The following is a 16,320-nucleotide window of genomic DNA, read 5'->3' on the forward strand; positions in this document are numbered from 1 at the left end:
ACATTCTTGTTCATTTTAATCTGAATTCCTCTAATTTGAAAACTAAATGAGTTTATGGAGAGAGATGGAGTGAAAATGATTCAGCTGATACTTTAGGGTCCTGTGATGTTCAAATCCAGTGATTAAAATCAAATCCTTAAGACCGTTAACTACAATTCTGACCTCAGTCAACCCTCCTGTCAATCAAGTACGTGGTTCTGCTTCCTCGTGTCTTAACTGGACAGTTACAGTAAGAAATGACCAAACATGGACTCAGCTGCTGTTCAGTCTAACTGAACCAGGGGTGTGAAAATGTACCAAGAAGAAAAAACCTCCAGCCCCCTGTAGTTAATTATGAAGTAATGCTACAGGAGGGAAGCAGAACTGGAACGTGTTCGATGGAGAATGAAGTTTGAAGTGATCTGAAAATGCTTGTGTCAGCAACTAACTGTTGATTTGCATTAGAAACTGTGGAATAATTTATTAAAATACACATGAACATAGAGAAATAAGTGCAGAGGAGAGCACAGCTGTTTGTGTTGGGTTTGCAGGAGGTTCCTGGTTTATCAGTGAAGAAGAGAGAGGAAGTCTTAAACCATAAGAGCCTCAACATGGAAGTCCTTCACACGTTGTTCTGTCTCTTCTTCCTCTGTGAATATATTCACTTTGACAAAAATACTCACATCTGCTCAGTCTTACATTTGCAGCACAGTTCCTCAGTTTCTCAATTTCTCAGAATCAGTACTTGTTACTTCCTTAAATTAAATGTTCACTCAGCTGCTAAACTAATCTTCAGCTACAGAACCTGCAGCTTCTTCAGTCTCAGGAATCTCTCCAACTATCCTCAGACTGAAGAAGAAGCTGCTTTAAAGAGCAGTGAAACATTTTGATCTAGAAAGAGAGAGGTCCAGTCGCCATGACTCAACTTCCAGTTGGAACAAACTGTATCTCGTGCACACGCAGCAGTTTCAGCGCTCAATGCTCCTTTACGTATGTAAACAGGGAAACTGCAGAAAGGCTAAAAGATGGTGGATTAAAAAAAGAAACAAACCAGTATAAATCTGTCATCAACAGTCACAGACTGGTTGAACTGGGCAGTTCCCAGTTTGACTCTGTGAGACGTCTTACAGGAAAAAACTAACTAACTACTGACTGTTGGTCTCTCCAACAGCTCAGCAGAATGGAAACATTGTCAATGCACCAATCGCTGTCTGTGCACGAGTCAAAGGAGGAAATGTTTCTGTTCGATGCTCTTTTTGTTTTTTTATCTGTCCCCAGATGATTTAGTGAGAAGAAAACCTTCTCACTAAAACAGCTGGTGTCACAGATACAGCATCAAATATAACAGAAGAGATGTTTTAGTGACCATCACACAGCTGAACGAGTCTGACTCAGGACTGTACACATGTGGTTTGGACACAACATTCTCCTTCAAACAGATGATGACACAGCTCAGAGGCAGATACAGCATCAAATATTTAAAAGGAACTCGTACAGGAGGATTTGTGTTTGTGACCATCACACAGCTGATGAAATCAGATCTAGATGGATCCTACAGGGGGTTTCAGATCATCTCAGTCTACAGCAAAAATAAAGAAACTGGCCTCACTGGTCCAATATTTGGAGAAAAGAATGAACACTCAAGTAATATTTTACAGGAATATCAGGAAGAACATGACCCTGGTGTGTATATAAGACCAGACAGGTTGTTGATGCAAGTTCTATTTATTTGAATAGTAAGATAAGAAATTAGTCCCAGAAGAATACAAAGGAGACAGAATACAGAAATAACAGCAGTAGAAAAATCTATGAATCAAAGAGACATTAAATCAGGAATATTTCACTGAGATTTTTCTGTTGATTCAATTACAGTATATAACTAGGAGTCTGTGGATGTTCCAGTTTGAATGGTCTCATATCTGACTGTCAACAATCACGAGGAGGGATTTTCAGGTGTCCACATACTTTTGGCCATATACTGTATCTGGACTTTTAATTGTTTAATTGGTTTTCTGATTAGTTCAACATTTCATTAAAAGCTCTCATGTTGTCAGGTCAGTGTGGTTTCAGTAAAACACTGGAGCTGCAAAACAAAAGATACAATTTACTTTTTAGACAGATTAACAATCACGATGGAACAAAAGGTTTTGTTAGTGCAGAACAGAGTTTTATAAAACAACAGTCAAAGTTCATTTGTTGACTTTGGAAACACTCGTTTGTCAAGTTAACTTTGTCACACAGAATTCTTCCACTGTCACATTAACTTTCACTTATTTCTGTACTAGAAATTCAGAATAAATGTCATTTCACTAAATGAAGTGGATCTACTGAACCTCAGCATCACTGCTGTTTTCCCATAGTTCATGGGTGAAAGAGCTGCACTCACAGTGACATGTGTAATACACCTCCAGGTACTTGTAAGTGCCGACACAGGGGTCTCCAAACTCTGAGTTGGTCGCCTGGATAGTACAGCTGCTTTTCCCATTACATCTGTGCAGACAGAGTGATGTAAGTGAATACAAGCTTGAATGTGCACAAAATACTGGAAAGTACATTGTAATATGAGGGAACATTCACTGTTATGGTTTCCATCACGACTATTTAAGAAAAGAAAGGAGAAACTACACCTTTCAGCAACTTTGTTAACACGCAGTGAGCACTGGACATTTTGGACCTGCACGGCTGGACGATCAAAAGAGCAGGTGGTACGGTCGTGGCGTCCATAGTCAGCACTGTAGACGAATAAAACCTGTCCTTCATCTGACAAAAACAGGAGGAAATGGAACATGTTTAGAGACTAATGAAGCGAAAAATATTATGATTCACAAAAACTCTAAAAGAGAGAATTGGATCTTACCACAGCGAAGGTTTAAATAAGAGGTTTCACAAACTACAATGTGTCCTGTTAAAATAAAGACACATCACATTAGATATATGCACTTACACTTAAAATGGTTTAAATTGGTCATCATATCAGTGATGTAGAAACATGAAGGCTAACTGACTTGCTGGGAAGCAGGCGTAGGTGGTGTCAATGTATTTGTAGGTGCCAAAGCAGGGATCAGAAGTACGAACAACATTTTGGCTTAATTCACACTCTCTCTTTCCATCACACCTGCATGGAGGAAAAAAGAGCTACATTTTATGTTTCGTCCAACACAAACCTCCCTCTTTATGATTTGTGAAGCATATGTTATTTACTAAGACTCTTGATAAGTCAAGGGGAATGTATGAAATGAACTCAGAGGGGACATTGACTCTATTTTATAGTAATCCACAGTACTCACAGCATTATTACTATTCTAGTTATACAGCTCAGAAACAAACAGACCAATGCTCTACAACCACAATATTAGTACAGTTGATGTCGATTCATATCGATGGAACCAAAGATCAAAGTTTAGACAAACTAAAATTAGAAAGAAGAAGAAAGATTATGCTGTTATTAAGTTCAGCCTGTCGGCATGGTACACATCAATAAAACATATTTTAAGTGTCTGATTCTACTTCCCACAGAAATCTGAGTCTGAGGAAGTGACTCCACAATCAGTACATGTGATAGAAGACAGTGGTTTACTGTTGGTAAGTGTTCACTTGGTTCATTCAGGAGTCATGCAGGGTCATTGGTTTGACTCCTGGTACTTTGTGGCTGGATGTCTACGTGATCAGGGACAAGACACCAAATCCATGTAGTATCTCTGTGAACTGAACTTAGAAATTACGCTCTAAAGATATGTTGCAATAACTGTACTGCATTCTTACAATAAAAAAAGATTGTTTGTGTACCTTGCCTGGAGGACACGCTGAAAGCCCTGCTGTGAGCAGTTTGTTCTGAGTGTCTGAGATGCAAACATGCCCTGGCTGCAGATTTCACTGTCTGCACGTCCGTACAGAGCTGCCTGCACACCGATCACTCCGCTCTCTGTTACACATCATGGAAAACAGACTAAAACACTGAAATATAGTCATAGAGCAGAAATAGAATAGAAAAACAAAATGATGAGGGTAGAAATGTTTGATATTTCCCAGATGTAGATAAATAATGGGGCGGCAGTAGCTCAGGTGGTAGAGCAGTCGCCTATGAACCACAGGGTGAGTGGTTTGATTCCCAGTTCCTCCTGGCTACTTGCTGAGGTGTCCTTGGACAAGACGCCAAAACCCCGTAGTGTAGCGCTGACATACCGTCTATCAGCTGTCCACCCACAATTTCCCCAAGGGGATCAATAAAGTATTAATTATTATTATTATTATTAAATGTGACACACAAACCTGTAGCAGGGTCAAGTTAGTGGTGGTGCATACATATGTACAGGACTGTGCAAAGGTCTTAGGCACAATGCGCTTTGTTATTTTATGAACGATCACTAGTATTTATTTCTCTCTTTTTTATTTTTTAAACCTAGAATTACAAAAAGTAGTTTCTTGGCCTCTCTCCCTCTACAAAACATTTTTGGTCCAGCTTCTTCAGGCTGACCAACTCTGTAAGGTCCAACTCGGCATCCACATGAAGCTGCCAGATTCTGAACCAGGTCCTTGCTGGACTTCTGATCTCTCAAAGAAGAAACTCTGGGAAACTTCTCATCAGATCTTCTACTACTGTTTTGTCCTTGACCTTTGCAGATTCCTCTACAGGAATCTAAAAATTTTATATTTAATATTTGTCACTTTAGCCAACATAATGTCATGTGTAATCTTTGTGTATTTTATCACTGTGAACATTTTTCCTATGTTCACTAGCTGTACTCTAATCAAGTGAGTACAATATAAATGTAGGTATATATTCTTATTTATAATAGCACCGCCAAACCAAAGAAAACAATTATGGTGCCAAAGACCTTTGCACAGTACTGTATTTATATTCATATATGTATATCACATTAGCTTTTAATGTAAAGGACAGCTGTCTGTGAGCAAATAATCTAACGCCAGTTCAAGGGTGAAGCAGATTAATTAAAGGTGACTGAATATGACAAACATCCCTACAGGTCCTCATCAACCAGGTTTTCAGTCGTACCACAGCTCAAGCGTTGGACGTAGAAGCTGTAATCACAGGTGATCACTCTCTCTGTGGACAAGGCGGTCACAGTGGACGGGAAAACCAGTGTAGCTGCAGAGAAGCCTGCAATGAAATTAACAATATAATAAGGATGGAGCAAACATCACCCGCTGGTAATTGATATTTTTACTGGTGACACTGCAGCAGGTCAGTCGACTGCTGCTAAATGTAAGTTTAGACATAAACACTCAGATCAAGATCAGGTAGAATAAAAACCAACTCTTAGCTACAGGAAATCAACAGTTACGCTGTGTCATGAGGCATATCTTAATATAAAGTGTAGAAATCTATTATTTAGATGCCTGAGACCAAAAAACGAATATTAAAACACAAGGTTAACAGAGAAGCACGTTATTAAAACATATTGTACTGTGTGAGTGGACATTCAGTCATTTACCTGAACTCATGAGTAAACATGTTGCTGTCAGCACTGAAAGAGGAAAGAAAAGAAACATGTTAACGTTTATTCACTTTTTTATTAACAGCACTCTGTGTTTTAATAAATTATGATAATATTTTATTAATGTGTCCAATTTATGTTTGGTCTTTAATGGTTAAAACATTATAACTAATACTTAAGTTTTTAAAACCATTCATAACTTTTAGGTTTGACAGGATTTATGTGTACGTTCTTTTAGAATGTCTTTATATGTTATAATGAACATGACTAACAATGATTTAATATCAGCTTCTTAACATTAGAAAGTTGTGAATTTGTTTAAGACTCTTCTTAACAGAACCTTCTGAAGTCTCATATTTCTGTTCCAGATGTAAGAAAAACTGTAACTAACAATTAAAATACTTATTTATATTTATTTATACTTAATTATAATACATTTGTATAAAAACACAAATCTTGTCAAATTACAAACATGACACATAATTCATCTTTTCATCATCAGTTATGTACTTACACAGTGTAGAGATGAGTCTGGAGAAGAACATGGTGTTTGAACCTGGTTCCTGATCTGGTTTTAGATGAACAGCTGAACTGAAGGTGTTTCTGTCACCGGGTATTTATGCTGTGGGGTTTCAACTGTTGTAGAAGAAATTTGACATTGTGACTGTTTGATGTTTTGTGCTGACTCAGCTGAATCCTAAAACATGTGTTTCCTTTATCTATACAACTGAGTGTTCAGAAAACTCAGGATGCTCAGTGAACCCAGATAAGTGTTGATAGCATTACTTAAGAACAATACCCCAATGTCTGGTTAAGATAATATGTTGATCTTTTCCTGATGAGGTCTGAGTAAGCGTAAAATGAGTAAATCCGATTGGTAGAAAGTCTGTTTACGCCTTCAAGCACACATAGAAAAAGAAGCATGTGGACATAGAGATTCAGAGTTGTCACGTACCACATGTTATGTGTACAGCTCTCCCCGGGTGACGAATAAAACGACAAAGACAAACAGACTTCTCTCTCATCATTTCTTTGTTTGGATGAGGATCAGCACGAATTTCAAAACTTCCTCCACACTGTCCAGTGGTGAAGCTGCATTTATTTACTTGGTTGAGGAGGAATGAGAAAATTAAACCACTTATAATAGTTACAGGTGATTTAAATACCAGGAAGTTAATGACACCTATAATAATAGTCAGACATAATTTACACAGTAAAGTGATAAACATATGTGCCAATGACTTCTGACATAGAGGAAGAGAGCAGAGCAGTTTGTGTTGTGTTTGGAGGAGGGACTCATCATTTTAGAAACGTGAAAACTTCCTGTTCTATCAGTGAAGGAGAAAGAAGCAGCGTGAAACCATCAGAACCTCAACATGAACAACTTTCCCACTTTGATCTGCTTCTTCCTCATCTGTGAGTACATTCACTTTGTCATGAGAGACGTGGTTAAACATGACGATCAAATTCAGGTCAATTGAAACTTTTTAAATTCGGGTCAATTCAAAGGATAAATTCACATTTTCAGTGAGTCGTAAAACAGAAACTTCAGTTTCTCTTCAGATAAACTTCAGAGAGAATTAATATAATCTTCATGACTTCATAATTAAGATTCACTGTTAATGGAAAGAATAACAAATGACCTATAACAAGAATCATCGACTGTGAATCAACCATGGATCTGTGGGAAATACTGTGATCAGACTGCAGCATCCTTTAAGTAGAATCAGTAACAGCTGAGTGTTCATCTTTTCAGCAGCTCTGCAGGATGGAAACACTGTCAGTGCAAAAACCATTCTGCATACAAGAACTGAAGGTGAAGATGTGACTGTCAACTGCTCATTTTCATCATCTGGAACCAGAAAGTTTTTCTGTAAGAACGAATGTGAAAAAAAAGACATTGTCATTGAAACGAATGGTGACGGAGCTCGAAGTGGAAGGTACAGCATGGAACCTGATGGAGAGGGGTTTTTAATGACCATCAGACAGCTCACCAAGTCTGACTCGGGACAGTACTGGTGTGGTTTGGACAGACCTTCAACACCAACTTTATACAAAAGGACTGAAATCTTTGTTGCTGACGGTGAGTTGAAGTTAAGTCGTGAAAATGCTTCAGGAGGTCTGAAGAAAAGTTTTAATGTTCACCGACAGCTGCTTTTAAAAGTTTAGAAGTTTTATAATCACTGTGATATCATACATACACATAAATACATCCAATAATATCTTAATCTTAATGATACGTGCACCATACGCAGGAGGCAGGAAACAGGTAAAAATGTCAAAAAGGTTCATTTCTACACATATGATAATCAAAATATTAGCTGAGTTAATTAGTTATAAGTGTGTGTGAAAATGTAATGAATCCAGTAGAAACCAATTCTATGATGAACGTTGGAGAGCTGATAATATTGTTTTGTGTGTTTGGTGGATGAATCTAAACTCGTTTATCTGTTTCAACAGCACTGCTCGGTGTAGACCGCTATTCATCTGAAGAAAGCTCTACAAAGCTCCAAACAAAAGCTGGAAGATATGTTTCAGTTGTGTGTTACTTTGCTCGGCCTGGACACTGGAGGTTCTTCTGTAAGGAGCAATGTGAAGGAAATGACGTTCTTGTTGAAACAGATGGCTACAGAGCTCTCAGTGGCAGATACAGCCTCCGATACGTGAAAGGACTGGATGGAGGAGGATTTGTGCATGTGACCATCACACAGCTGACAGAGTCGGACTCTGGATGGTACTGGTGTGGCCTGAACACGTCCACCCTGGGGTTTGCCCTCATTGTTCTAAATGATGAGTTTACACAGTGTAAATAAAACTAATGGGATTTTATTTTTTCATGTCTGTGGAGTTTTAAACAAACTGACGTAGTTACTACTATTTCCATCACGATGTACACTGGTGGAGGCTCAGAACTCCATATTTTTAATGTGTTTGTCATTATTTACAGCTCCACCCAGATCAGGAAGCTCCACACTTCTATCAGCTTTTCCTGGAATCACTCCTCAGTCTGGACAGCGTCAAACTGAGAGAACCGGTAAAGGAACATCCACACACAGGGTTTGATATCTATAAAATCAGTATCTAGCAGTAAGATCTTTTACCACTGATCATAATAAATACTTAGAAGGCTGAAAAAAAAACAGGCTGTTGAACAATGTTTGTGTGTTGTCAGGTTCACACATGGTTCATGTATTTTACCAACATTATTGTTCATCTGTAGTTAAACAGTCCTACGTGCTGGTTAAAGAGATGTTTGAGTCCTGTTGTGTGATCATACTGGACACCAGGTCAACTTTCAGACTCTAGATTGATGCTCCCATTCAAAGTAGTTGTAAATATATGTAATATATGTATATGTACAACAGATACTGTGGTGCTGTATGCTGGAGTGTCTCTCGTCATCGTCGCGCTTCTTTTACCTGCGGTTGTGCTGATATTTTGCAGGAAGAGGTTTTGTAAACCCAAAGGTGGTAAACAGGTGATGCACACACGCACACAGGCAGACAACCGGACCCAATCATCTATTTGACCTGTATAATATTAATATATAATAATATTAATATATACTATTCACTGTACATTTGTCCTGCTTCAATCTAGGATCTGCTGTTACTGTTGTGATACTTGTTGTTTATACATTAGTCGATAGACAGTAGGAACAAACAGTTAAGAAATTTCTCTAAATTCTTTCATTTGGGATGTTTCCTGAAACATAAAGATTTTATTTCGTGTGTTTTTTCTTTGGCTGTTTTATGCAGCTGCTTCTCAGTAACTGTGACCAACCTCATCTGCACTTTGAACAATTTCTCAGACACAACAGAGAAAAGTTCTTTGTGTGTTCCACAGGTGCAGAGACGGCAGAAACATGGAGGTGACTTTCTATAGCCATTAGTTTACTGTACAGAAAACTCAAAGAACTCTAGACAACAAGTTTTAAAATATCTTCCACTGAGACTTTTGAAACTTTTAAACGTATTAGAACTAATGTAGAGTCCAGACTAATGTAAGTTCCTGGCTTCAGTCTCCCACCTCAGGTCTGAACACACTGTGGTTAAAGCCAAGAGCAGTGGTTTTTATTCTGTCTCCTGCTCTCACAACACTTTGAACACAATAGATTCAGTTTTTATTCTCTGTTAAATATCTTTTTGATACTGTTTCAGGTTGTTATTAATGAGAATGATCCTCCTGACTCTACCTACCAGAGCCTCGATCCAGCCACCAGGAATCAGGCCCAATTCTACTCTACACTCAGACACACACACGACTTACATCACAATCTGTGAACTCACACTTTGATCTGTTACTGTGCACCAATATTTGAGTTTGTAGAGTTGTCCTGTGACCTCAGTGCACTGTGGGTTAAAGAGCATGTAAATAGAAAACCAAAAAAAAAGCAGACCTTCCCGTCTCCTCCTCTCTACACAGGCACCTGTCTTACTTGTTATGTTGGCTGCTGCTGTTCTGTGCCACAAGTTCTTAAACTGAATTCATATTTATGGAAGTTTGTACCAAAATTACCACACATCATTATGGTCAGACAAATAAAAGTGAACATTAATAAGTAAGATAGATGCAGTTTACTGCTGTTTAGTTGACTTTGTTTTAAACTGTGTTTCTTTCCTTTGGATCTTTCAGTAACCAATAGTACATTTAGTACTACATGCTACTTAATAATATTTAATATATAATTTAATATTACAGTATAATTTAATATATAGTATAATTTTGTGGTACTCATACTTGAGTATTTTCACTTTATGTTACTGTTACTCTGCTCCATTAGTTTGACATAATTTTTAGTGTGAGTAACAAGGGAATGGAGCTGGTCAATTCCCTTTTGGTCAGTCGGTCAGATCTAATTCCCACATGCTTAATACCATATTTTTATGACAGCTATTAAAACAAAGCTGAAAGCCTACACTCTTATAACACCTTAATTGTTTTTATTTCAATTGTGGTGGTGTATAAACGTAAATTCATGAAAAATCATCTTAATTGTCCTTATATTATTATTTAGAAATGATGGTCAAAGGAAGTTTGAGTAATGCAGCTTTAAAATAAGCTGTGTGTCCGTCTGTGTCCTGTGTGTGAAGGCCTGACACTGTTTCCTCAAACATCCTGATCTTAACTTGCTCCAGGGGTCCTGGTCCCCAGCTCATCTCCAACTGTGTCCATCTACGACAGAGCACGTATGTTGACACTTGGTGGTGCTCACTGCACGCACGGCCCTGAACCACATGATTCGGAGTATATCGACATTTCTATATTCTCCTCTGTGGTCAAACATGAATGTGTGATTAATCTCACACCCTTCTGTAAAAATAAAGACTGATTATTGGAGCGAGGGGAAAGAACTCTGTGTGTTGTGTTTGGAGGAGGGACTCCATCACTGGAGAAGTGAGAGGCTCCTTGTTTATCAGTGAAGAAGAAAGAGGCAGCGATAAACCATCAGAGCCTCATCATTAAAATCTTCCACACTTTAATCTGCCTCTTCTTCTTCTGTGAGTACATTTGTTCTGTAGTTCTGTCACTTCCTGTAGTTAATACATGTCTTTATGCATATTTGGCACCAGTAGTGTAACAGTTTCTCATGAGTGTTTAATATATGTAGTTAAACTTGGTTCAAGAGGCAAAGATCACAAGAGCCCAACATACATCAAAACATGATGTGTGTTGTAGTTGTTAAACTACAACATACTGTAAGTAAGCACTGTTCCACTGAAACTGTTATTTCATCTGAAAAAAAGCTAGTTACATAAAGTTTATGAACATCTACTGAATGTGCACCAAAATATCCACATCAACACATAGTGACAGGTACAATAATGATGACTAGAAACAATATGAAATTATAGGACTCATTTGGATTAGAAAAATATCACCCATAACACTCAAAGAAATGAATGAGGACGGACTTTAAATGCTAAAGCCCGTCCTCATTCATTAAAACAAAATGTCCCAACAGTCAGGTATGAACAGTTAAATGATCTGAAAAGAGATTTTGTGTAATTTATGATCACAAATCTCCCATGAGAGGACAAACTACACAAACTACACATGCCCAGCATTCACATGTGGGAAAAAGGAAAACAGGAAAACATTTACACAGGAGAGAGACGATGAAGGAGACACCTGAAGGACAAAAGATAAATGTCCAGGTACATATTAAAAACAGGACTGTGCACGTTTCCTAAGTGTGGGAGAAAAACAATCAACAATATTCTGATGATGCGGAACCTTCAGAAACATGAACAGTTCTGTATCAGCAAAAGATACGGTGACACCTAAAGTCTAGATTCAAATCTGAACATCACCATTAGTTTTCTGCCTTTGTCAATTCAGTCTCAGCTGGAACACTGTTCTGGTAGACAGGTTCTTCACATCTTCTTAGTGGAGCCACGTTCTCGTATGTAACAGACATCTAACAGTAAAAGAGAAAACAAAGATTAATAGTAGGAAATTAAATATATTAAGATACATTTAATTTATATTACCTTCTGACACAGAAACAGCACCACCTCCACCTCTGGCTAAATGAGAGGCTTAAATAGAGGTTTAGTAATAATCCATGGTTAACTGTATAACCTATGTTAACAGTTATCATAAAGATGTTTTATTTATTATTCTGGATAATTTAAATTTGAAACTGTCAATAATCAGGAAACTCTGGTAACAGCAGTAAAATTAATTTGTTGCTTTACAGTTTCTATGGTTGTGTAGAAGAAAAGTACTGTTCCTATTTCTGATACCATGCATGAGTAAGAGCAAAATGAGGAAATCTTATTGGTTGAAAGTCTGTTTTGTGGGCTTCAGCAGTTTCAGAGTTATCATGTACCACATGTGATGGGAGCAACTCTTCCTGGGTGACAAACAAAGAAAGACAAGCAGACTTCTCTCATCATCATTACTTGAACAGGGATCAGCATGAATTAAAATTTTACTCCACAGTTGTCATAGTTCCTCATTAAGAAAGTTGTTTACTGACAGTTTGCAAAGTCATAGAGAGCTAATAAAACTTTTATTTATATATATATAGTACGTTTAGGCATCATAATTATCTGAACTCCATCTGAATTTCAATCCATCTCAATACTTCAGACATTTTAGAATTTCAGTGTATCACAGACTGAATCTTGTACAGAAGATTTCACACCACTCATCATCACTAAAACTGAAGAACAAAGGTTTAAATAAGTCAAAGGAAGTGACCTCTGTCTTTGTTCCATCTGTGCTTCTCCTGGTGATTTCATCTAAGTTTCTCCTTTTCTTCCATTTGTAGAGGAGCAGCAGAACAACCATCAGTGATACACCAACCAAGGGGACACACACAACCAGAGGCAGGATGGAGCCTGGACCGAGGAGAGAGACAGGGAGAAGGAGTGTGTTGACAGTTTAAAAGAAAAAGAGCATTTTGGTCGGTGTTAGCAAATTAAAAGTGTCCACACATTGGTCTATTTCTCTCTTTTCACTTTACTAAATCTTATATATGATTGTAAATAAGTATCTCTCATGTTAGTTGTACCATTTAACATGTTGTTCTGAATAGTTTCTCAAAGCTGAAAGGCAGGTTCCAGTTCCAGATTTACCTCAGTCATTCACACAATTTGGAAAATAGCATAAAACTGATGATACAAATAGTGACTACAGTGAATTATCCAAACTTCAAATTTGAGGTCTAAATAAAAAAATAGTTGAAAAGTTCATCAAATGTTTAAAAACAAACAAACATTAAATTAAGGGTTTTTACACTTTACCTTCAGATGTACGTTCTAATTTACCTAAAGAGTGAAAAGAAGTTTATTGTTGTGAATGTAAGAACATTTTCAACATTTCAGACACATGAACGAATCAGTGACATAAACAAAAAAACATTTACAACTGGTAAAAGTTAAAAATCATTCACTGATCAGCCACAACAATAAAACCACCTGGTATTAATGTTGTGGCTGATCAGTGTGAATCGAAATTCAACAACCATCTAAAGAAAGCATCAAAATAGAAAGTTCAACCTGTAGCTGTTCGCTGTTCAGTGGTTTCAATGAAAACTGATGAAAATGTGGAGGTTGATGGGACTGATGTTGAAGAAGATGGAACAGTCTGAGTTGGTTTGGATGTTGTTGAAGCTGTGAACAACAAAGACAATTATAAAAAATAAAAACAACAAAATCAAAAACGGAACAAATACTGATACAGACAAATCCCAAAGAGAGAAATAAAATGCTGCACTAAACATTTAATAATCATGTTTCTGTCAGATTATTTCAAGTTAGATGTTGTTTGGTACAATTTTAAAACGTGTTTTCAGATTTAAATCACAACAGAAGCAACTTTTACTGTGAATTTAAATTAATTAATGTGCTTTGAATGAAATGTGAAGAAATATTCTCATATAACTGAATAAAAACTCACCATCAACGACAATGACAGAAAACCAAGTAGAGGATGAATCTGGAGACAAAGCTCTGCCATAACCACACTTGTACCGTCCAGCGTCCGACTTGGTCACCTGCTGGATGGTCACATAGAGTCCAAATACAGATCCATCAATGTATTCAATGCCGTATCTGCCACTCTGAGAGTTCTTCTGATCGGTTTCAATGAGAACGTCTTCCTCTTTATTACATTCGTCTTTACAGAAGAAGAATCTGCTTCTATTAGCTTCATCAAAGCATGGACTTCTCAAAGTGTCTCCTTCAACACTTGTTCTGATAAAACCAGCATTTTTATCCAAGAGTTCCGAAAAATTTAAGAGTCCAGAGTTACTGTATGAACTTCACAGTGTTTCCATAGTTTAACTGGTGCTGAGTCATTTCCATGAGATCTATTCCATCCCCGCTATTTTGTCTCTGTGATCGAAAACAAAATCTTTCCCTTGTGACTGGATTATTTTACAGACGTAAATGTTAAAGATCAGATTAATGATTGGTAGATGCTTCAAGCTGCTCTGAGATGATCTGATACTGCTTGATTGGTTCTGTGCAGAACTGCATTTTATTTTTACATAATCTCAATTTCTGATGATGCTCCAAATGAACACGACACATGATGTAGCCATGATGATCACACAACCACAGAGTTAAAGAACATGTATCTCCAGTCTGAGGAAATGTCAGGTTATAGTTCATCTGTGTGATATTTTCCGATGTTAGTTGTCATAGCCACGAGTTTATTGGCTGATGTTAGTTGATGCACTTTACTATTTTAATGTAGAGATTTTTTTTTTCATGTTTCAATAAACCTTAATTATGTTAAATATTATACAATATGTTAAAATAATAATAACATGCTTCATTAATATCCTTGTGGACACGTTGGCATGCGTTCATGTACCTCAAAGAAGACTGATCCACCACCTGAGCTACTACATCCCCAAATATGAGATTTAATGATTTCAGCAGAAACTCACCATCTGAAACTCTGATCTCAAAGTCAGAATATGAATCTGGAGTTGAAGATTTGCCCAGACCACATCTGTACGGTCCGGAGTCAGACTTGATCAGATTTGTGATGGTCACAGACACAATTCCTCTTCCAGATGGTCCATCGCTATATTTAACACTGTATCTACCATTGTTAGCTGTCACACCATCTGTTTTAACTAGGATGTCTTCTTCTTTACATTGTTTCCTACAGAAGAACTTTGTGTTTCCAGGCAGATTCAAGTAGCAGTCAATTGTACCACTTCCTCCTTCAGCTCCTGTGTAAATGTTGAGCTTTGCACTGACCAGCCCAGTGTTCCCACCACATAGAGCTGCAGAAGAGAAGCACAGTGAACAAGCAACAACAAATAATGATGAATGTTTGTAAAAGCAGAAAGAATCATGAGAACAGGTTAAATGAACGAACAAAACCAGTTATGAACAGTGATTTAATTATGAAATACACAGTCAGGTAACCAGTCCTCACCTGATAAGAAGACGAAGAGCAGGAGATGTTGGATCTTTATTGTGTATTTCATCCTGATAGAGAAAAGTCAGAGAACTGCTTCTTTCACTTCACACTGTCCAGAATCTCTCTGACCAGTCAGGAAGATGAAGCAGCTTATTTTATATTTTCTTCCTCTCTCTCTCTCTCTCTTTCTTGTTCCTTCTGTGTTGGTGATGATTCAAAGTTGTAGGTGCAACAATATGATAATGATGGGGATGAGTTGGAGTAACTAAAATAAATAAATAAATGTGAGTTGATGCTGTAAATTCAACTGAAGAGACAAAATGTCCTGATTAATTCAGCTCCTCCTTTTAATAACGTGTCTCTGGTTCACACTGTGACTATATCATATCTCAAGTGCTGCAAACACAAAAGTCTCTATTTCTATAACAGAAACCAGAAAACGGTATTCACTCCTCTGCAAAGTCTGCAGAAGAGTAGAAGGAAGTCTAAAATGTGCATCTGTGAAGTACCTAAAATAAACAGGTTTCAGCTTCCTATTTTTAGCAGAAATAGTGTGCAGCAACTGTTAAAGGTCTTACTGCTGCTCTCACCATGACACGAACTCGAACAGTTCCCTGCTGTTAACATCTGCAAACTTGACTAATCATTTTCCAGTTATTTCAGTATTTTATTATTATCATCATCGTTAATAACGTATGATCTTCTTAGCAAACTGTAACACAGGCCACGCTAAACATCTGGACACGTTATCTTCACTTTGGAAACTGAATTGGATGAAGAGAGTGAGAGAGACCCTCAGTCAACTCCTATTCAGACAGACCCAAAGCCAGGTTGTTCACACATACGGAGAAAAATGGTACAACTTAATTGTCCTCCTGCCCAGGAGATGAGCCTCCTGCATGGCTGCTGACATGTAAAAGATCCCACTAGGATGACTCAACTGCCTCATCTCGCATCTCTGCCTGGATGAGAAAAAGACACCTTCAACTTAACA

At 37.5% G+C, this 16,320-nt stretch overlaps 2 protein-coding genes across 2 annotated transcripts; one reads left to right on the forward strand and one right to left on the reverse strand.

Moving 5' to 3' along the window:
* Positions 1-2,020: 2,020 nt before the first annotated feature.
* LOC113167093 (L-rhamnose-binding lectin SML-like) lies at positions 2,021-5,980 on the reverse strand. Its single transcript, XM_026367481.1, has 9 exons — positions 5,950-5,980; positions 5,433-5,465; positions 4,994-5,098; positions 3,766-3,901; positions 2,985-3,094; positions 2,837-2,881; positions 2,607-2,739; positions 2,366-2,469; positions 2,021-2,062 (listed from the first exon to the last, which is right to left on the reverse strand). Exons 1-9 carry the CDS (start codon positions 5,978-5,980, stop codon positions 2,046-2,048), a joined length of 714 nt encoding a protein of 237 aa, XP_026223266.1. The 3' UTR covers positions 2,021-2,045.
* Positions 5,981-6,777: 797 nt separating this feature from the next.
* Positions 6,778-9,718, forward strand: LOC113167094 (polymeric immunoglobulin receptor-like). Its single transcript, XM_026367482.1, has 6 exons — positions 6,778-6,851; positions 7,192-7,518; positions 7,896-8,240; positions 8,383-8,469; positions 8,801-8,913; positions 9,596-9,718. Exons 1-6 carry the CDS (start codon positions 6,812-6,814, stop codon positions 9,716-9,718), a joined length of 1,035 nt encoding a protein of 344 aa, XP_026223267.1. The 5' UTR covers positions 6,778-6,811.
* The last annotated feature ends 6,602 nt before the right edge of the window (positions 9,719-16,320 follow it).

This window comes from Anabas testudineus, chromosome 7, assembly GCF_900324465.2.
Source record: "Anabas testudineus chromosome 7, fAnaTes1.2, whole genome shotgun sequence".
NCBI classification, from domain to species: domain Eukaryota; kingdom Metazoa; phylum Chordata; class Actinopteri; order Anabantiformes; family Anabantidae; genus Anabas; species Anabas testudineus.